The 22,804-nt window shown below is 45.7% G+C and overlaps 1 protein-coding gene across 4 annotated transcripts in view; it reads left to right on the forward strand.

Moving 5' to 3' along the window:
* Positions 1 to 22,804, forward strand: part of TNRC6B (trinucleotide repeat containing adaptor 6B) — a 106,279-nt gene that overhangs the window by 69,870 nt on the left and 13,605 nt on the right. For 3 of the 4 annotated variants that reach the window (XM_077277371.1, XM_077277372.1, XM_077277369.1), the window contains 11 exons: positions 3,329 to 3,416; positions 8,682 to 9,051; positions 11,598 to 14,015; positions 17,245 to 17,403; positions 17,559 to 17,734; positions 19,200 to 19,274; positions 19,716 to 19,761; positions 19,883 to 20,031; positions 20,923 to 21,093; positions 22,372 to 22,497; positions 22,597 to 22,728. In XM_077277371.1, the coding sequence (XP_077133486.1) occupies positions 3,329 to 3,416; positions 8,682 to 9,051; positions 11,598 to 14,015; positions 17,245 to 17,403; positions 17,559 to 17,734; positions 19,200 to 19,274; positions 19,716 to 19,761; positions 19,883 to 20,031; positions 20,923 to 21,093; positions 22,372 to 22,497; positions 22,597 to 22,728 (3,910 nt within the window). The remainder of the gene's footprint in view (positions 1 to 3,328; positions 3,417 to 8,681; positions 9,052 to 11,597; positions 14,016 to 17,244; positions 17,404 to 17,558; positions 17,735 to 19,199; positions 19,275 to 19,715; positions 19,762 to 19,882; positions 20,032 to 20,922; positions 21,094 to 22,371; positions 22,498 to 22,596; positions 22,729 to 22,804) is intronic. The other variant, XM_077277370.1, reaches the window with a different exon arrangement.

Consider the following 22,804-nt stretch of genomic DNA (forward strand, 5'->3'; position numbering starts at 1 on the left):
TTGTACTTTTTCAACCCCCCCCCCAGAACATGCAAATTTGACTTGTTTTTATGGCTTCATAGTATTTCTCCCAAATAATATATTTCTATCTGATTGCTGTGATTAGACATGTGGTCAGCTTACGTAGCCAATTAATGGTCCTAAAAGCAGTCCCAATGGACCGCTAAAATGACAGCTGGTTTCTGTGGACAGCTCCCAACACTGTAATATTGTAATTAAAGGTTTACAATGTTTTTTACACTTAAAAATGCCTAGAATCCAAAATTGCCAAACCATAGTCTGCACTAGCGTTGTCGTCTCTCCATAAGGTACAACCTGAAGCAAAAATCTAGGCACCATAGGTCTCCTCAGTCCAGCTCCTGCAAAATTAGATGTAGCTGATAGACTGCTGGGAAGAGTACTCATGCATTTATGCGTTTGTCTGGATATAAGGTCTAATGGCTTATTACAGTCTGCCATACACAATCATTTAGTGGCGGGCTGTTTGGTAGGAACCACTGCCTCTTCTAATATTGCCAGAAAGACTCAAAGTGATGACAATTTCAGTAATTGTGAAGGGTTACTTTTAAGGCATTCTTCTTCCCATCTTTTTGGATTTCCGCATTGCCTTCTCAACACTGAAGGTATTAATGCCATAATGTCGATCAGTAATTTTTGAAGGGGTAATCTCATTTACTTAAATGGATACAATGGAAAAGTGGTTGTTTAAATAAACAACTTTGCAATTTGTAATTAGTGTACAGCTTGTTGCCTTGGTTACTTCTGCATTGTCAGAGCTGGTATATCTCTTTGCCATACAACTTTACAAGCACTGCTCTGAAGCTACTCGGAACCCCCGCACTCCTCCAATGCTGGCTGTATCCGGCCATCTTCAGACCCCTGAACTCCTCCAATGCTGGCTGTATCCGGCCAGCTTCAGAACCCCTGCACTCCTCCAATGCTGGCTGTATCCGGCCATCTTCAGAACCCCTGCACTCCTCCAATGCTGGCTGTATCCGGCCAGCTTCAGAGCCCCTGAACTCCTCCAATGCTGGCTGGATCCGGCCAGCTTCAGAGCCCCTGAACTCCTCCAATGCTGGCTGGATCCGGCCATCTTCAGAGCCCCTGAACTCCTCCAATGCTGGCTGGATCCGGCCATCTTCAGAGCCCCTGAACTCCTCCAATGCTGGCTGGATCCGGCCATCTTCAGAGCCCCTGAACTCCTCCAATGCTGGCTGGATCCGGCCATCTTCAGAGCCCCCGCACTCCTCCAATGCTGGCTGGATCCGGCCATCTTCAGAGCCCCTGAACTCCTCCAATGCTGGCTGGATCTGGCCATCTTCAGAGCCCCTGAACTCCTCCAATGCTGGCTGGATCCGGCCATCTTCAGAGCCCCTGAACTCCTCCAATGCTGGCTGGATCTGGCCATCTTCAGAGCCCCTGAACTCCTCCAATGCTGGCTGGATCCGGCCATCTTCAGAGCCCCTGAACTCCTCCAATGCTGGCTGGATCCGGCCATCTTCAGAGCCCCTGAACTCCTCCAATGCTGGCTGGATCCGGCCATCTTCAGAGCCCCTGAACTCCTCCAATGCTGGCTGGATCCGGCCATCTTCAGACCCCTGAACTCCTCCAATGCTGGCTGGATCCGGCCATCTTCAGAGCCCCTGAACTCCTCCAATGCTGGCTGTATGCGGCCATCTTCAGACCCCTGAACTCCTCCAATGCTGGCTGGATCCGGCCATCTTCAGAGCCCCTGAACTCCTCCAATGCTGGCTGGATCCGGCCATCTTCAGACCCCTGAACTCCTCCAATGCTGGCTGGATCCGGCCAGCTTCAGAGCCCCTGCACTCCTCCAATGCTGTCTGGATCTGGCCATCTTCAGAGCCCCTGCACTCCTCCAATGCTGGCTGTATCCGGCCATCTTCAGAACCCGTGCACTCCTCCAATGCTGGCTGTATCCGGCCATCTTCAGAACCCGTGCACTCCTCCAAAGCGGGCTGTATCCGGCCATCTTCAGAGCCCCTGCACTCCTCTAATGCTGGCTGGATCCGGCCATCTTCAGAGCCCCTGAACTCCTCCAATGCTGGCTGGATCCGGCCATCTTCAGAGCCCCTGAACTCCTCCAATGCTGGCTGGATCCGGCCATCTTCAGAACCCCTGAACTCCTCCAATGCTGGCTGGATCCGGCCATCTTCAGAGCCCCTGCACTCCTCTAATGCTGGCTGGATCCGGCCATCTTCAGAGCCCCTGAACTCCTCCAATGCTGGCTGGATCTGGCCATCTTCAGAGCCCCTGCACTCCTCCAATGCTGGCTGTATCCGGCCATCTTCAGAACCCGTGCACTCCTCCAATGCTGGCTGTATCCGGCCATCTTCAGAGCCCGTGCACTCCTCCAAAGCGGGCTGTATCCGGCCATCTTCAGAACCCGTGCACTCCTCCAAAGCGGGCTGTATCCGGCCATCTTCAGAGCCCCTGAACTCCTCCAATGCTGGCTGTATCCGGCCATCTTCAGAACCCGTGCACTCCTCCAAAGCGGGCTGTATCCGGCCATCTTCAGAGCCCCTGCACTCCTCTAATGCTGGCTGGATCCGGCCATCTTCAGAGCCCCTGAACTCCTCCAATGCTGGCTGGATCCGGCCATCTTCAGAGCCCCTGAACTCCTCCAATGCTGGCTGGATCCGGCCATCTTCAGAGCCCCTGAACTCCTCCAATGCTGGCTGGATCCGGCCATCTTCAGAGCCCCTGAACTCCTCCAATGCTGGCTGGATCCGGCCATCTTCAGAACCCCTGAACTCCTCCAATGCTGGCTGGATCCGGCCATCTTCAGAGCCCCTGCACTCCTCTAATGCTGGCTGGATCCGGCCATCTTCAGAGCCCCTGAACTCCTCCAATGCTGGCTGGATCCGGCCATCTTCAGACCCCTGAACTCCTCCAATGCTGTCTGGATCCGGCCACCTTCAGAGCCCATGCACTACATTGATGCTGGCTATATGTACATGCTCAGTAGTGACCAGTGCTGTGGAGTTGGAGTCAGTCAGTCGGTGATATAACTTACCGACTCCACAGCCCTGGTGTGTAGATCCCCTCTGCATCTTCCTTCCACTGCCCAGCTCCATCCGATCCCGCGGACACAACCTGTATTTTAGTCTTTTCTTCCAACATGCATATGGCAGCCTGAGAAATGTATTTAGCTATTCTAGTCCTTTTTTGATGCTTTGGTTACATCTGTTTTACTCCCTTGTTGCTATTGTTTTTTTTAATATACCATAGAGTGAGCATTGGGAAGCAGAAAGCAGAATTTATGTAATCTGTACTCTTCTAAATGCTGTCCTCATTTTTGCTTTTACAGAGAGAAGGAGCAAGAAAGGGAAGAACAGTTAATGGAAGACAAGAAAAGGAAGAAAGAGGATAAGAAGAAGAAAGACGCTGCTCAGAAGGTAGCTCCTTCAGCTGGCATTCTGATTATGCTCAGGTTTTCTCTGGAAAAATCTGACCCCATACAGTATTGCCCTTTTAACTGTTAAATCGCTACACTACATTAAAGGGAGAGACAGAGCAGGAAAACTGCTAATCATGAATGTCCACTACTGAATGCAGGGAAAGGTGGATTAACATTCTTGCCACAGGAGAAACAGCAGGGGGCGCTACCACTGACAAAAAATGTAATGTATTTACAAAGCCGGGCACTAATTTTAATGATGTACATCGCAAGTAGCCTTCATGTGACATACCCTTTAATGCCCTTCTGTTTCTACATCCGTTCTGCTTTTTTCTGTATGTATTCTGTTTCTCTGTTCGTAGAAAACGCAAGTGTGAGCAGATCTTATGTAAGTTTGTGTTCTGGATTCTGGAGCGCGCTAGCATTACTGTATTACAGTCCTTACATCAGGGCATGAGATGACCCGTGGGCAGATGGACAATCAGCATATTGCACATACTTTCAATTCATTTCTTCCCACGGTCAGGGATTTTGTATCCTTGGTTTTTCAGGATTTTAACAGGTTCTGCACAAAAATGATATTGTATGCATTAAATCTGTCTACAATAATAGCAAATTGTCAAGATGGCAACTTATCAGATTGTATAAACTTCTTACTGCTTCAAAATAAAAACTTGCCTGGGACCTGCTGCAATCTTGGAGGGTCATAAGAAAAACCGGAGGGGAACAGCGTCTCTCTGTAAATGGCACTGTCATAAAGTCTGCATTTCTTTGTATTTCTTTGGCTGTGCAATCAAGCAATCCTGCCTGTTGATATAGTGCCAACATATTCTGCAGCGCTTTTCGGAATTGGTCATCATTCACATCAAGCGCTGTCTCCAATAATAATACCCATCTTATTTTCCTATCGCACATATTCCAGCCAATTAATTTGCCAGTATGTTTAAGTAGTGTGGGAGGAAACCCGCACAAAAATGGGTACTGCAAAGAAGCCATCACTCTTAATGGGGTTGCACACTACTAGGACAACCCCTTCTTAAACTAATGTTCAGCCCCGATTTAATAATAACAAAAACCTATACTCCCCTCCTGTGCCAGCTCCGTTCCCGCAATGTCGGCACTCTGCGGTACCGGCCTGTGATGCTGTGGAATCTGCACAAAAAACGCTGGAAATCCGCAGGTGAAACGCAGTGCGTTTTACCTGCAGATTTTTCAAAAACTGAGCGGAAAAATACGCACAGAAATCCACAACGTGGGCACAGCCTTATTATTTTGTAAGGGCTGAACATTTAGTTTAAGATGGGGTTGTCCTAGTAGTGGACAACCCATTCAATGCTAAATTCCTCCTCAAAAATGCTTGGAAACTCTTTGCTGTTCATATGCGGAAGGTTGTTGTGTTTTTGGTTTTTTTTATTTATTTTGTTGGGGGGTTTTTGGTTTGTTTGTTTTTTTGTTTGATTTTTTAGAGGTTTTGAAGTTGGCATTGTGGGGAAACTTTCATTTCAATTCATTCAAGCAGGTCCAGATGAAATCTGCTTCAAACTAGGCTGTCAAATTTAAAAAACTGTCAAGTTTTGAGAAAAACTTGCAAAGATGCTTTCAGGAAAGTTAAAACTTTATTTCAAAAACTTCACAAAATAGGAACTTTTTCGCTTGAAAAACCCTTTGTTTTTGAAAGTATAAAAAAACTTTTATGAACAGAGCCTAACAGGTACTCTTGTTATGCAGTAGTGACAATGGGGCACGCGAGCAGCCCTCCTTAACTCCTTGCCCTGCCCAGTGCCAGGTGCACAGTATGAGCTGTGTTATTTCACAAGACCTCCTTAAATTCAGTCTTGAAATAAGTCTCTCCTTATGTGCTTGCTAGGTGAGGTAGCTGGACTCCTGAAAAACTCCTTACTACAAAGTTCCTGTGCATCCACAGTGCAGTTTTACTGTTGTTATTGATCCCCTCATCCAGTCAGCATAATTGTCATCTGATTAATAGACCTTTTAAAGGGGGCGTCCAGGATTTTCAAAATGTTGCCCAGGGGGCTGATATCGATACAAAATAATAAAGAACCGTTGCTTGCCTCTTCAGCCCACCTCTGCTATAGCACAACAGCTCTGATGGTGTTGTCAGTCACAGGGCTGCATCAGCCAATCACTGGCCTCCGCTGTGACACATGTATGGCATGTGACCACTGAAGCAAGTGACTGGCCGCAGGTATCATGTGACCAATAGATGTGATGTCTCCTCTGCTGGATCGGTGGAGATCATCAGAATGGCCGCATTGTAGCGGAGGGTGATTGAACAAGAAAGTAATACTTGTCTTATTGTGTAACTATTCCTGCTGTCGAGCAACTTTTTGAAAATCCCAAACAACCCCGTGCCGTTGATCTTTCCATGCAGGTTGGCTTTGCTGGCTTATGTCGGGGAAGGGAAGCCTTCCGTAGCATATTTCCTGGACTTGTACTCTTTATTCAGTGCTTTCACCACATTTCGCATTATTTTGGCAAGTTAATAAAAAACGATAAGGAAACCTGTTTTGTGAGTAAGGCTACTTTCACACATCAGGTTTTTTGCATCAGGCACAATCCGGCGAATGTTGGAAAAACCGGATCCGGTGCAGATTGTGAAAAACTGATGCGACGGATCTGTTTTTTCGTCGGATCCGGCTAGCATATCTATATTATTGGATAAAAAAAAAATTTGGAGCATGCTCAGTTTAAAAAAACGGAATCCGTCATTTTCCGGATCCAGCACCTTCTGGCTCCCATAGGCTTCCATTCTAGCAAACAGCCGGATGCGGCGCTTCCAGCTTTTTCGCTGGAGACAAAAAACCTTGCTATGGACGTTTTTTCCGGAAACGGCAGATTTTCCGGATCCGGCGAAAAATGGACGAAACGCAATGTCATCCGACGCAATCCGGCACTAATACAAGTCTATGGGGAAAAAAACTGATCCAGCAGCAACATTCGCCGGATCCGATTTTTTTGAAATTGAGCCTGACAGCGAAAACCTGATGTGTGAAAGTAGCTTAAGGAGTTAACATCCTGTGCTGTAGAGATTTTTCAAAGTCTCATGTAAGATACCTGCCTCCTTTTGTAGGATAGCTTCCATTCACCGCCCTCCTCCCCTTGGGACAAGCAATTAAAGTCTGGTATGAAAGCACTTTAACTAAAAAAAAACTCAAACCCATTGATATAGAGCCCCGCTCTTCAGACTTATCCCAGGCAAGAATTAATGGCCAATTCATATTCGCCTTGTTTTCCCGGGTTATTGACTTATCTCACCTCTTCAATTCAGTGTCCACTAGTTATGTTGTCCATGCCTTGCTCGCTATGTATTATGTGTCATCTGATAAGTGCAGGGGCATTTAAATGTCAAACATTATTAGGTTTTATAATTTTTCAGCTTTTTATTAAATGATTGTAGCAGCAGTGTTATACAGTGCAAGTCGTCTGTAAAATGTGGCATTGTGCCCATTGGGACATGTAGACATCATACAGCAGGGTCTCCCACTTAGCAGCACTCTGGATCCTAAGTAACTGCGGCTCCTGCTGTTGTGAGGCTTGTATATTACTTGATTGCCTATTCACTTGAATGGTTGCCCATTACGTCTCTCCTGCTAATTGCTCAAACAACCTCTTTAAAGCGAACCTTTGCCCTAGTGATGAAAGGTGGCTCTACATGTCCTGTGCATCACTTTACCTGGTCAATAAGTATTGCCACATGTAAGGAGTCCTTACTCTGGTCTGCCACAGATCAACATGTAATGAGCTGCCAGCCAGTGGAACACTGACTGGCTGAGATAATAATGCACTGCACTACTTAAGTATTGCACTGTATTTTCTATATTTAGGTTTCACTAGAAAAGTAAAAAGAATAAAAAAAAAATCTAAGTTACCCAATTAATAAAAGGTTTAATCAGGGGAAATAACTAAACCTCAAAAAAAGCCATATATTATTGTAATGTCTGTAACAATCCTTACTATAAAAAGATATTACTTACAACAGAGTGATTGTTGTAAAAAAAAAAAAAAATTGTCAGAATTGCAGTTATTTGTTCATCCCTTCCAGCAAAAAAAGTAAATTATCAACAAGTCAAATGACTCCAAAAATAAAGCCTGTGAGAAAGTTTTGGCTTCCAAAATATAACTATATAACTATATATATATATTATAATTTCTAAATGTGAAAATTAGTAAAATGTAAAAAAAAACAAAAAAAAAAACAGAGCTCTAGAAGTTTATTATCTCCGTGATCATACTGAACTGAAAAGCTACCGTATATCATTAGATATATAGTGAATGCTGTAAAAGGAAAATAATAAAAAACAATACCAGAATTGCTGCTTTTTACTTGGAAGTCTGTTTAAGAAATAATGAAAAAAATATAATGTTGAAGTCCTTTTATATAGAAGTTAATGTAGTGACTGACAGGACGCGTCTTTTCTTGGCGAGATTACGTTAATATCTCTGGTCTCGTATATTGTTTCTCGTTCATCAGATTCTCAGATATAAAAAGACGAGAGTTTTTGCTAATTGCAAATAAACATGAAACTCTTCATCAAGCTAAAAATAATTGTGCCGAGGAATAAAGTGTGACCCCTCTGCCCTGATGAGATGGTTGCCTGGTTCACAGGTGAATCGATCATAACCATTGATGAGCGAGCGTGCTCGGATACAGTGTTATCTGAGCATGCTCTTGCGTTAGAGTATCTTCGACTTGCTCGTATATTATGTTCCTCGCGGCTGCATTTCTCGTGGCTGTTTGACAGCAGCATCACATGCAGGGATTTCCTGTTTTCTTAGCCAATCCATGCATGTGTTGCTGCTGTTGAGCAGCCACGAGACATGCAGCCACGCGGACTAGAACATAGTATTAGAGCATGCTGAAGATACTCTCTTAAAGCAGGAGCATGAACAGATAACGCCTTATCCAAGCACGCTCGCTCATCACTAATCACAACCATTTTTAGTAGCACGTTGTCTATTCACTGCTTTCCTTCAGAGTTAAAAAAACAAAACTTGTGTTGACCATTCTTTCTCTGCTGTTTGTCCTGTTAGTAATTGCGTTCCTTCGTGCCTCGCCTGTAATAGTCAGTGTCTTCTTTCCTCATTGTCACCTCTGACCATTTGAAGTTGCCACTGATACCAATCTGGTAATGAATCCATGAGAGCAGAACTATATTTTTGCTGTAAAAAAAGACAGTGCGTTAATGAAACCGCGATGAGGGTTTTAGTTTATTCATTTATTTACTTTTTTTTTTTTCCTTAGGTCACAGAACAAAAAACCAAAGTGCCCGAAGTGACGAAACCAAGTTCAAGCCAAGCGACGGCCGCCAGCCTACCTGGCAGTTCCCCCTCGCCACCAGTAAATGGTGGCAACAATGCCAAAAGGGTGGCAGTGCCGAACGGACAACCGCCCAGCACCGCCCGCTACATGCCTCGGGAGGTGCCACCGCGATTCCGCTGCCAGCAGGACCACAAAGTGTTACTGAAACGTGGGCAGCCCCCTCCGGCGTCCTGTATGCTGCTGGGGGGAGGAGCAGGGACTCCCCCCTCCTCCTCTGCACCAGGGACTAGCCCAGGCAACGCACAGCCAGGGACAGGAGCACTGCTGCCGGGGGAGAGCGGACCCGCTACAGGTAAGCCAAACTCTATGGCCTTTAGTTTCATTAATCTCCAACTTTAGCCTCCCTACAGATCTGATCACATTCGCCCACTAGTGTGGATTTCTCAGGAAAGTCAATTTGCAGCAATTTTTTTTTTTTTTGTTGCAACTTCAATGTTCCTTTTTAGGCTCTGGGGTCTTTCCAAACCCCAAGATGTGTGTATATGTGTGTGTATACTGACAGACCACGTGACACTTAGAGTGTGCACAGGGGGACGTCCTGTCACTAAGCATGTCAATTGCTTGCACCATAAATTTTTCATTCTTCATAGCCAAAAGGGTGAATACATATGCACATGCCAATTTTTAGTTAATCGATCCCATAAATTTATTTATGCCTATGTTTTTCTATTTAGTGCAGATGCATCACACAAATCGGAGTACAAAAATATTTATACACAGGTTGTAGTGTAACAAGATGGGTAAAAAGCCAAGGGGGTGAATACTTTTGCAAGCCACAGTAAGATAGCTGACTTTGAGACAGAGGGGAGGGGAAACACTCAGATTAGATCTCCTGGCCTTTGCTCTTGTGGGAACTATCAGGGATGTGTTTTTGCATGCGTATGGGAGGCACATGCCGGGAAACACTAGTGTATCCTCTGCTAACTCAATCGGAGCTTTTCGTGTTTGTTTTTGTGGTGGTGATTTTTTTGTTGTTGTTTTTTTGTAATGCATATCTTTATGACTGGGTGTGGGTAAGACATAATGGCCGTTTGTTGTGTGGAACCGTAAATGTTTTGACAAATTGGAGATAAAAGCTGTAAGTTTGCGAATTGTCAGGCCCGGTCTTTGCAGCAGGGGTGTGATGTAGGATGGACTAGGAATAGGAGCGTACTCTGTATGTGGCAGGGTCTCTGCAGGAACACAAAGGCCCCTTTCTGTGGAAAACTAGCAGTGTACATGGTGTTCTGGAATAGCTTTTCAGGCTGTAAGAATCTCTTTCACGTATTGAGGCCTCTTGAGGGGCAACTCTTGTGGTGGCCAAGACTTCTGTCCAGACATCTGTAGACTCTTATGTAGGTCCAAAAGCTTGGCTTCTATCCTCCGGAGTGGAAACAGAAACGGCTCTCCAATGGTGTGTGTGTACCCGGGGAGACCTCTACACGCACACTTTTACTATATGTGAGAACAGTTTGGTTTTTTTTTAGAAAATTAACATTTCCTTGTTTTCTTCACAATGGTTTAAATCTGTGTTTTGTACTGGCAGGGAAACAATTACAATGTTTTTTTTCTTGTGTATGGCTGAGAACTTCTATGCAAAAATACAAGGGCTTATGATTAACAATATTCTGGCTGTGCTTGGTGCGATCCTAGGCCATTTCAGATGCTCCAATGCTTCTTTTATCCTCTCCATTAGGTGGGAGATTGCATGTCCGAGGGTAGGATCCTTCATCTGCGGCTGTATACTTTCCTTACGGGATCATGTATAGGATGTATATGGTTGTAATGTGGGTTTCTCCTGAACTGCAGTATGGCATCGTACACACATCCTTTATGTGCTGCCCAAATCCTATACAGTTGGGCAACTTTAGGTGCCCATATGGCCATTTATGCAAGTGGGAAAATTGGCAAAAAATATTATTTTTACTCGATTCCTGCAATTTCTTTCTTTCCAAAAAAGCTTTTTTAAATATATTTTTCCTAAACAATGTTATAAAAGGATTTAAAAAAAAATATATATATTTATTTAATGATTTTATTTTTTTTCATGAATTTCATAGGGAACTTCTTTTTTTTTTTTAATTTAAAAAATCCTGCCTATTTTCTCACCATTGTAAACTTGGGCTTAGTGAGGTGCTAATAATGCCTAAAACTCTAAAGGGGATGTCCTTGACTTTTACATTGCCTATCCTTTGGCCATGTTCACACGTTCAGTATTTGGTCAGTTTTTACCTCAGTATTTGTAAGCCAAAACCAGCAGTGGGTGATAAATGCAGAAGTGGTGACGTGTTTCTATTATACTTTTCCTCTGATTTTTCACTCCTTTTTTGGGCTTACAAATACTGAGGTAAAATACTGACCGAATACTGAACATGTGAGCGTGGCCTTTGGATAGCTCACCAATATCTGATTAGTGGGGGTGTGACACCCAGCACCCACGCCGCTCAGCTAATGCAGGGGACGGCGGCGGTCGAATCTGCTCAGTTGCGGAGCTGCCTATTCACCTCCTGTTCAAGTCAGTAGGGGGCAGATGTACAGTACTTTGCCGCAGCCACTGTACCATTGACGTAGCTGTGCTGTTAAGCTCCGTAACTCATTTGTGGGGGGTGCTGAGTGTAACGCCCCCACCAATCAGATATTTATGACCTATCCCAAGGAAAGACTATTAATGTAAAATCCCAAACAGTCCCTTTAATAAACATAGGGAACGGCATGTGCCTCAATTTTACAAAATAATTTTGCCACACATTGCAACTGCAACCATTTTTGACCTATGCATGATGATATAAATATATATTTATTATATAGTTAATGCTTTATTTAGTTTTGAATCTAATTTTACTTATTTTTTTTCCCCAGATTCGTCAGGGGCAGCTGCTACTTCAAATTATGCAAATTCCACTTGGGGCTCGGGAGCCCCATCCAGCAGCGGCCCCAACGCAAACCCTCCCCACGCCTGGGACAAAGTGATTGTAGACGGGTCGGATATGGAAGAGTGGCCTTGCATAGCCGGCGTGGACGCAGAGCCCCCTTCCGATAACGCCACAGACAACAACAGTGCCTCGAACCCAGCCTCGGAGAAGGGTCCCCCACAAGGAAGCGCCACTAATCACAAAGGAAGGGGGGGCCAAGGCCAACAACAGCAGCAGCCTGGCAGTGAATGTATTCAGGGGGTATGGAAAGCTGACCCCAAGGCTAAGCCCGTCCCGTCTTCCAACCCTGCTACAGAGGGCGTTAATAGACTAGGAAACTGGAGGAATATGGGTGGGTCTGAAAGAACGGGACCTGCCTCTAGTTTCAGCAATTTTAACCCAAATACCAACCCGGCGGCCTGGCCGGCCCTGGTTCAGGAAAGTAGCAGGAAAGGGAACCCAGAGCCAGATGGCAGCTTCTCCAGCGCACAGCTTGGCCCCACGGGTCCATCCTCTCGGGAGCAGCAGTCAAAGATGGAAAATGCGGGTGCCGGTTTTGGAGCCTCAGGCAGAGAGCCGGCAACAACCCATCACACTGACGGACCAAAAAATGGAAACACTAACTCTACGAACTCAATTTCTTCGAATCCCCTTGACAACAAGGGAACTGCCTTTGGGGCAGGAGATGCCTGCCGAGGTTCTGACCTCTCTGCTCAAAGCACTGGAGAAAGAAAGAATGGAGGGGTGGGCACTTGGGGGACAGCAAGGGGTCAGTCTGTCACAGGAGATGCCAATAGTGGACATGGCAATTCTGGAAATAATGGACGAGAGAGGGATGATGCAAGGAAAGTATCTTCATCTCATAGGCCCAATGGGTCCAGGGGAGATTCTTGGGACAACAACAAAAGTGGTGGAAATGGTTCTTGGGGATATGGCCCACAGGCAGATCCCAGTGAAGTGAAGTGGGGTGAAGGGAACAAAATGGTGGCAGGTGGGGTGTCTCAGGGAGAATGGAAGCAGCCGTCTGGACAAGAGGATTTAAAAGTTGGTGATTGGGGGGGTTCAAGCCAAGGAAATTCTAGCACTGGAGCATGGGACAATCAGAAGGGCCACTCACTATCCGAGAACCAGGGCAACTCGTCATCATCGGCCTGCTGGGGCCGATCTCCCAGCTCTGCAGGAAGTGAGGCTGGTGGGCAAAGCACTGGAAGTAACCCCAAGGCTGGGGGTAGTGGAGACAGCTTGAACTCCTGTAATCGGCGGTCACAGAGACCTACTCTCCCAGATAGTCAGGATGCTTTGAAGACCCTGCTGAATCGAACAGACTTAGATCCCAGAGTACTTTCCAACTCTGGCTGGGGCCAAACCCAGATAAAGCAAGATGCAGCGTGGGACACAGAGGAAATTAAAGCTCGACCTGACGGTAAAGCAGACCGTGGCACTGAAGGATGGGAAAATACATCACAAGCAAAGAGCTCAGGGGGTTGGGGGGATGCCCCCAGCCAAAGCAATCAAAATAAGTCTGGTTGGGGAGAATCCCATGCACCGGTTTCATCTGGTCAGGAATGGAAGGACACCAAAGCAACTAGCTGGAATGACTATAAAAATAGCCCATCTGGTTGGGGCGGTGGTGGAGGAGGAGGTGGTGGTGGGGGAAATGGGGGTGGGGTTGGTGGACGACAAGAAGAAAAGGCAGGTCCTGGATGGAACAATGATAATGGTTCAAGTACTGAGCAAGGTTGGGGCAATCGACAACTTAATTCTGGAAGTGGATGGTCTGCCGGAAAGAATGGATGGGGAGGAAGCAACAGTGAGGACATGGAGCCACCCAAAGGCCCTGTTGGCTGGGATGGTTCAGGAAACAAAGCTTCCTCTGGCTGGGGAGAAGTAGGGCAAAATGATGTTGGATCTTGGGGTAATGGGCCGAATGCTAACCCAGCTTCTCGAAGTGGTTGGGAGGAGAGTAAAAGGCCTCCTGGAGGAGGTAATTGGGGAGAAGCCCCTCGGCCTCCCATACCCTGGAACAAGCAGCAGGAAGCTACACCGGCTGCGCAGTCTTCTGGCTCTTGGGGCCCTCAGGCTCCAACACCTGGAAATGGGCGGCAACCACCGAACCCAGGATGGAAAGCTGGCCCTACACCTACAGTGTCGAAGGATGAGGAGCCAAGTGGCTGGGAGGAGCCAACAGCTCAATCCATTGGACGTAAAATGGACATTGATGATGGTACAGCGGCCTGGGGGGATCCTACCAATTACAATTACAAGAATGTTAGCTTGTGGGACAAGAATGCGCAAGGAAACCCTGGTCAGATGCCACGGGAGCAGGGCATGCCAGGGTCAGTTGCCAACAAGGCGGCGCCATCAGGTATGGGTAAATACATTGGTGTAAAATGTTGTAACCATTCCATCTGTGTATTTTACTTTTTATCTAAGAAAAGTTTTGAAAACATTACGTTGAGCACTTGATTTTATGATTTTGCCCATTAGTAATTGAGTTGTTTTGAAGCCATGGATTTTTTCTTTTAAAGCCTTTCCAAGTGCGTGTGATTATAATCCAATAAACGGCACTGACACATGGCAGACCGAGGCTCAGAGCACTGTGGATTGGTGCGACACCTGGTTATTCCACAAACCCACTCCTTGTTTGGCACCATTGGTCTGTCCATTACTTTTGACTAAAAGGGTTATTTCGCCCCCTGAGTACATTTTGGCTAGCTATGTAGCTTTTCAAACCCTAACAGTGTGTAATATGCACACCTTTATGATTTGCCTCAAATTGTCGGCTCCAAAAGTCGTCCCGAGACCACAAGTATGGAATTTGCAGACTTGTGGTCACATGCTGACCCAAGGTACTGATACTTCATATAATAGGACTTTGAGCTGAGACTCTAATTCTAAGTCTGCAAATCGCACTCGTAAGTTTCTATAATGACTACTGGGACTGGCAATCTGCTGCCTATCCTAAAAGTGTGTACATTACATCTTTATCACTTGGTGAAAATGTACTTGGGTGGACAGCCTCTTTAACGCAATAGATTGATGTGATATGGAGGGTGAAGTGTCTGGCTCTCCATGTAAACAAGTGGGGAAAAGTCTGGTAAATGTGCAAGTGAAATGACACTGGGGTCTTTTTGTTTGTTTTTACACTGTAATGTAATTTCTATGTGTAACCTTTGTTGATCCCAGCACTCTAGACCAGAGGTGTCAAACTGCATTCCTCGAGGGCCGCAAACAGGTCATGTTTTCAGGATTTCCTTGTATTGCACAGGTGATAATTTAATCACCTGCACAGAATGATTCCAGCACCTTTTGGAATGCTAAGGAAATCTTGAAAACAGGCATGGTTTGAGGCCCTGGAGGAATGCAGTTTGACACCCCTGCTCTAGACCATGGGTGACTCGTAAGGCCCAGTGCACAGTTCTGCTCCTTTTGTAGGATGACTTGTACATGCAATGTTTGAAGGGGTTTGACCAGAAAACACATCCCTTATTCACAGCTCTTGATCCCCCATTTCCCCTTACTTTGGTCGAAATTGAATGAAGTGACCTTGTCGAGCATGGTCATGGCTGCTCTTTCGGTGTCCATGGGACTGACGGACAGCAGAACGCTGGACTCTGCTACCTTCTCTGGCCCTATAGACACTGAGTCTAACTGCAGTGGTAATGCTTGACCAGGCTGCTCCATTCAATTACAAGCACAGTGAGGAGGTTGGGGGATCACGGCCCCTTCTAGTGATCAGGCGTTTAACCCTTTCCCATGTCACAAGAATTAACTGAAAAGGGCACCGAATCCATAACATATCGCTGATAAAAAGGCCATCAGCTCCGTGCAGGATGCAGACAGTCCGGTGATGATATACAGTATGATGGAGGTAGCACAGCAGAAGTATACTGACGAGCCATCACTCACACCCCCATCATCCATGGAAGAGGGCAGATGCTTGGTATTATATGTACACAAAGGCTTGCATAGGGCTACTGTCACATAGATACATGCAGTGTGCCATGTTTATCTACCCAAAACATGTAAGCATTATGGATTATTTTTGTTTCCATTTTGCCAATTTTTTTATCCTATATGACTAAAGCTTAAGTTTTAGCTACTTTCCCTTGGTGCTGGAGGACGCCCCCTTTTGGACCATTGACTGTGCCATATTGGCTGGCAGCCTGTTGGTCACATCCGTATTATATTAGGTGGGCATACCAGCGCTATATGTGCACCCCACAAGGACGGGCACAATATTTTCCCACCAACCTTAGCGGGAATGGCTGCATCCTGTGAAGATGAACCGTACATGAGACAGCCTTTTATGTTTTGGCCAAAATAGCCAGCTCCCAACCTGTGTCCAAGGGTCATCATTATTTTATAAGTCCTTACATTAAAAAGCAATTGTGTGCATCTATAATCTGAATGCTCTACCTCCAACATATAACCATTGGGGCTTGTCGGCACGCTGCACTGAGCTGGTCAAATGGCTGTATGTATTGGTCAGCATGGCCCAATTTTTTTTTTCTCATCCCCCATATAAAAAGTGTCGTTGGTCACCTTTTTGACCATTAAAAATCTGTTAAAATATTGAAGCATTAAAAATAGGCTCACACTCAGTGGGATTTATATTATTTTGCAGAATTGGGGGTTGAATATGCATGTAACTGAACTCTGTGATCTTGGTCAGATTCGGACTACTCTGGGATGGCACACTAAGGCCACGTTCACACGTTCAGTATTTATAAGCTACAACCAGGAGTGGGACAATCCAAGAAGAAGTATAATAGAAATTCAAATACTCATCTAAAATACTGATCAAATGCTGAACATGTGAACGTGGCCTAAGACGGTGTACAAAAATTATCCAGTGTCCTGCAACCTATATATTCCAGCATGCCTGTTAGAATTTGTTGGAAGTTTTATTTTTGAAAATTGGTAGCACGGTACTGAGAAGAAGCTGCACAGAATGATATATAGGATTGTTAGAGAAGATTCAGTAGAATTTGGATTTTATTCACTGGAACTTCTATATGTAGAAGAGTCCAGTGGGTGGAGCTACTCAGTGACTGACAGCTGTCACTGCATTGCACAGTGATACAGAGGAGACTGTCAATCACTGATAGGACCGGACACCAGGGATTTCAATAAAAACCAATTTTTACTGAAACCTTTAACACAAAAATGTAGATAAAAGACCAGCCTAAGTTACTGTATTGTAAGTGCAGATATTGTCAGATGGCCAGAATAGTCTCGGTAACACTTGTCATCCCTTGTAGGCAGGTAATGTTGTGCTTTTGCACTGTTCGCTTCTGTCCTGTGTAATAAATGCATGTTCCTATACAGATCATCTTTACCAATGTTATTGCACTTCTTTTCCTTTGGTGTATGTGAGCATTTACAGCCATGATCAGACCCCCAGTGTGACATCAGTCAGTTGGAGTGCCCTCTAGAGGCCAGCCACGATAATGCTTGCATAGTGCCGTTAATATGTGGATATTGAGACCGTTTTCTTCAAACCCTCCCCTCCTTAAAAGCAGTTTGGCTGCACCATCAGATGCGTACACTTGTATTTTCTACCAGATTTCTATTTTTATTTGCGTCCACAGTTTGGAACAAGAATAAGGGTCCTCCAGCTGATAATGGGACATCGGCCTGGGGTGATCCGTCTGAGCCTGCCTCCGGATGGGGTGAAGGAGAGGAGACAGGACCTCCTGCCCCAGGGTGGGGTAATGCAGCCCCTGTAGCTCCCAGTGCCATGAAAACTGGTGAGTCCCATAGCAACGACTAATGGTGGCTTCTAATGTTTGGGGTGATATTCTGGAGATTTGGATTTCCGCGTACTATTTCTGCACATGCGGCACAGTGGTTCAAGGATAAATGTACCGTGATCACAGGCAAAAACATTTTCTCTTCTTTGCAGGTACAAAAACTATGCAAGATGGCTGGGGAGAGACTGAAGGGCCGGGGGCAGGGACGCGTCACAGCAGCTGGGATGAGGAGGAGGAGGGTGGCGTCTGGAATAGCGCAGGATCTCAGGGAAGCGGCTCCTCCCACAACTCGGCAGGGTGGGGCCAAGGAAAGAAACCACAGATCAAGGTGAGCCCCTGTTCCCTTACTATAGTGTGTGGCATTGAAACCACCTTTTGGCCAGGGGAGAGATGTATTCGGCAGCTGGCTGTTGGCTATGGCCAGGTTAAAGCCGGCCATACACATTAAATGGCTGTCAGCAGAATGATGGTCCAGACTCTCGTTCGGCTGGCAGTCGACTCTCCCATACACAGGCGTAACCGTTTGGCCGACTGCTCCTTTGTTCTCTACAACAAAGCCACCAACAGACATGTTGTTGCTCATCTCCAGAAGAACAAAAGATCGGCAGTGCAAAGTTGGGCAGGCCAGATTCTTAATGCCCCCATACATATTAGATGGTCGGCCAAACTCCTTGATACAGGCGAGTTTGGCCGATATTAGTCTAATGGTTATGGGGAGATTTAATCCTCTCAAATGGAGTTAGCAAATGAGGGCTCCGTTGTGCACCCTTGGCATGGCCAAGGGCGCTGTGCACCGTTCTGCTCCGTTTGCCTTCACCACCCCTAGGTTGATTACCAGAGGGAGTGTTGCCTGAATCAAATTCCTGGCTCTGAATGCCCACACTGACTCTACAGGAGCCGAGCAGTTGTCCGCACGGCGTCAGTACGGGTGTGCTCTCATCTCTCCTGTCTGTGCAGCTTGCTATTGTGTAATTCTGCGTGCAACTCGCAGATGCTGCATATTCAAGAGAGGGATGACAAGGCACCCGTACTGACACTGTGTGCGGCCACCTATTCGGCTCCGGCAGTGTCTGTGCAAGCATGCAGAGCCGCGGAATCGATTCAAGCAACACTCTGGGCTATTGAGCTCTGGCAATCAAGCTAAAGGGGAGGTGCACTGAGCTATTGGCAATGCCAAGGGTGCACCAAGGAGCCTTCATTCGCTAGGTGCTACAAACTGTTAAGCAAGCAGAAGCCGTCCACTCTTGAACAGATGTTAAATGGGATATCCGGGACTTAATGTGCCAAAGCATATAGTTGCTAACAGAGGCAACTACCTTCCTGTTGTGCTCCATACGTAATGTGCAACTGGGATGTGTTTCCTACCTTCCTGTTGTGCCCTGCATCAGTCATTGACCACTCCTGCCCAAGATTCAGCTGTTCCCTGTCAACAGAGCAATGCTTTCTCTTCCTGTTGGCAGAGCTGGACTGCTGACGTCATACTGATTGACAGACGGCTTCCCCCAATTAGGCTGTCGATCAGCATGACACCAGTAATCCCACCCTGTCAAGAGGAAAATAAATTGCTGTTCTGTTGACATGACGTCAGCGGAAGTCTGTGACCGCTCCGAGGCGGCAGAGAACGGCGTCGACACAACAGGCAGGTAGGTAGCAACTACCTACCTGCTAGTGCTTAGGCACTTTTTGTTTAAGTCCCGCTCAGTAAGTAGGCGCCTGTAAATTTCTATGTAAATCAATACTGGTGCTGAGAACCAACCCATTCACTGAAAACTGCAATATCTTATTGTTTTCAGGGTTCCCTAAAAGGGGGAAACAATGATTCCTGGATAAACCCATTGTCCAAGCAGTTCTCAAACATCGGATTACTGGTAAGCCACATCTGGATGCATACATGTCCTCTACCTTCTCTTCCGCGGTTTATATGTTATACTTAGGCTTTACTCATGCAAATTTGCTGACCCTCTCCACAGCCGTCACCTCCGCGGCCTGTAGAATTTGCTGATGAGGACGGGTCCTAATAATATAATTTCCTTGGACCTCTTCTCCCATTTTGATGTGATTAGGCCAGTGGGTATATTTTAGAAACCCTGGTTCCAATTTATCCGGTCTGGCAATTACAAACTGATGAATTAGTGCCTTTGTAGGTCGTCTTTTTTTTTTTTTTTTTAACTCAATTTTTTGTATATATTGTATGTGTAATTTTACACAAGTGAATGTCCAGGTATAAAGTGCCCAAAACCAGTCTCCTGTCTCTCTCTCCGTGTACGATGGTAATTGATCTGTTCTGAATTTCTTTCTGTGTTGTGTAGAGCCAAGTGGATGACTCGCCTGCTAGTAAGATGGACCACCCTGTTGGTGAGGAGTTTTACGTTTACATACGATCCTCTTCTGTATGAGATAACATCACTCTTTCACATGCAACTTCCAGATACTGAATTGCAAAGTTAACATTTTTCCCCCTTACCCCCCCCCCCAGGTGTTCTTCCAGAAAAGAAGTTTGAGGCTGACAAGAGGGGTGTGAATCTCGGGGATTACAATGATATGATGCGGAAGGACCGCTCAGGCTTCCGTCTGCCCAATTCCAAAGAGATGGGAGCCGCAGACAGCGGGCCTTATTTTGAGAAGGTGAGGATTTATCTTTGCAGCCCAACCTTAAGAATGTCTCGAAATAAATCTTTCTCTACCATGATCAATAATGAAATAATTATTTACACAATGATATCCATTGGAAATGTATTATGCAGGTCTGTTTTGTTTTCTTGGTACTAGTTCTGGTGTGGTTCTGTCTCCTTGCCGCAGTCGGTCATATTTTGGCATCGTCTGTACTTGGCAAGGGGTAGACAAACACAGGAATTCACAGTTCTCTGAAATGTATAAATTGCATGTCTGATAATGCATTTAGATTGATTATTTGATTATTATATGCAGTGAGGCATATTTCATGAACTTGAAGGGGTTGTCCGATACATGATAAAAAAAAAAAAATAATAATAATTCTTGGATGGGTTTAAAACAAAAAAGAATAGTGGTATCCTCGCCTTCCAGCAGATCTAATGTACTCTGTTCTGGAGCTCTGAGTCCTCTCCGAAAGTGATGCCTGAAGTCACATAACCACTGCAGCCTGTGATTGTCTGTAGCGGTCAAGTGACTAGAATAGTTTGACACTCTTGTCACATGACTGCTGCAGCGGCCCTATTTCCGAATGGAGACAGGCATTGCTTCCGGAGCAGGCACAGATCTCCAGCATTAGGTGACTTTTTAAAGCTCATCCATGCCTTGTCATTTTTTTCCTATATTGGACAACCACTTTATTTAGTGAGGCTATTTCTGAGTGGCGTTTTCCTAACTGATTTGCACGCTGTCTGCGTAAGAACGATTTTCTCCACTAAATGAATGTGATTGGCAGAAGACTGACGCGTCTTTCATTTGCACTCAATAGAATTTCTGTGTCTGTCTCTCCTTTTCCCCTCTCGCCTTCTGCTGCATCACTAACCAACACCCCCTGACTGGCTTTAGCTGACTTTGCCTTTCTCCAATCAAGACGGGTGCCTTGGGGACGAGGCTCCGTGCTCTCCCTTTTCTCCCTCCCCCAGCTACAAGCTATCTCCCTCCGGCTCCTCGCTCCCATCCGTGGGCCTGGGGGCTATTGGTTCGGGCCTCAACCCCCAAACCTTCGCTGCTAGACAAGTAAGAGTTGTGTGCTTTGGATCACTTGTTAAAGCAGCCCATCTTTGCAGTGGTATAATAAAAAATCCTTTTAGTTTGGGCCCATTTTATGTGTCTTGGGGACCACTCGGTGCCAATCATTTTGTTTGCATAGATGATACTTTTTTTTTCTTTTTCATTGTTCTATATAGTGCCATCATATTCCTCAGTGACTCTCATTAGTACATATCCCCAGCAGGGGTCAAAACCTAATTTCCCTGTCTGATGCACACCAGAGCAAATTTTGCCGCTGTTTTTCCCTGATACCATTTGTCAGCTAGGATTAACTTCAGCCTTCAAAAAAAAAATAATAATAAAGTCTGGTGGTCCCACTAAAAGTCAATAGGATCTGTATTAAAAAAAAACAAACAAACAAAAATTCTGCTAAAAGCTGATGGATCCATTGATAAAAATGGTACTGCGAGCTTCATGCTAGCAGAGGCTCACTTCGCTGACCTGATAATGTCCCAATCTAGTTGTTGAATGCCTCAGGCTGTATTCGCAGAATGCTGATTTTACCGTAATTTTCCAATATTGCGTCACGAAAAACACAGCAAAGCTGCAACATCTCATCACCCTACCTTGGGTTTGTTTCCAAAGTTGAAGGTTATTCGTGGATTTGCTTAATGATTGCTTCAAATTCTCATTTTGTTGTTGTTTTTTTTTCCCCCTATGCATTTCTCTCTCCTGTAATATGGTGGTGTAATAGGTACGCCTGAGCAGAAAATTAGAGTTCTTTTCATTCATTCACTTTAGGAGTGCACCAAAACCACTCCTCTGCCTTATGGCTTCTTGCTCGCTGGTGGGTAGTGCACTCCTGAAGATTGACAGTCTTGGGCCGGTACGATGGCTGAGCCACTGGTCCAGATTGTTTGCTTTCCCAGGCTGCAGTCGGAGGCTGTTCTACCTCTGCAGCATCGGAGCAGCGCTGGGGCACTGATACTGGCCGAATCCAGCCATCCGGGAAGCTTCAGGCCTTCACTTGCAAACTCTATAGAAAAAGATCTTGCTAGCGCACGCTGCTTAATTAGGAAATCAGCCACCTCTGATAAGCTGCAGAGGTGGCCGGTGTCCTACACAATGAGTAGCAATAAGACAAATAATCCCTCCACTCTTGAGAATGGAAAGAATTTTTAATTAGCTGAAAATTGCACCTTGCCATCGTACCCATTTCTGATTATCCTTTAATGCACAGCAATTTATATTAAAGCACACTCGCCAAATCTAAAGCTCAATAATTCTTGCCCTTTTCTTATGTAGGGTGGCAATCACGGTCTGTTCGGGAACAGCGGTGCACAATCGCGAGGCATGCACAACCCTGTGCCATCGCTCAACTCATCTCCCAACCTCCGGGCACAAGTGCCTCCCCAGTTCCTTTCTCCCCAGGTAAAGTTTGGTTTTTGTTTTCTTTTAGGTGGCAGCATTTTTACAATACTTTTATATTTGGTTTAACTTTTTTTTTTTTTTCCCCTTTTATTTTCCCAGGTCTCGGCCTCTATGCTGAAACAGTTCCCTAACAGCAACATGAACCCAGGACTGTTCAACATGGGGCCCCAGCTCTCTCCTCAGCAGATTGCCATGCTGAGCCAGCTCCCTCAAATCCAGCAGTTTCAGCTGGTGAGTAGATGAATGCAATACAACCAATATTTGGCACAGTCCTCCAGCAATCCAGAGTGAAGGACAGATTGGTAAA

The sequence above is a fragment of the Ranitomeya variabilis genome, chromosome 8 (assembly GCF_051348905.1).
Source record: "Ranitomeya variabilis isolate aRanVar5 chromosome 8, aRanVar5.hap1, whole genome shotgun sequence".
NCBI classification, from domain to species: Eukaryota; Metazoa; Chordata; class Amphibia; order Anura; family Dendrobatidae; genus Ranitomeya; species Ranitomeya variabilis.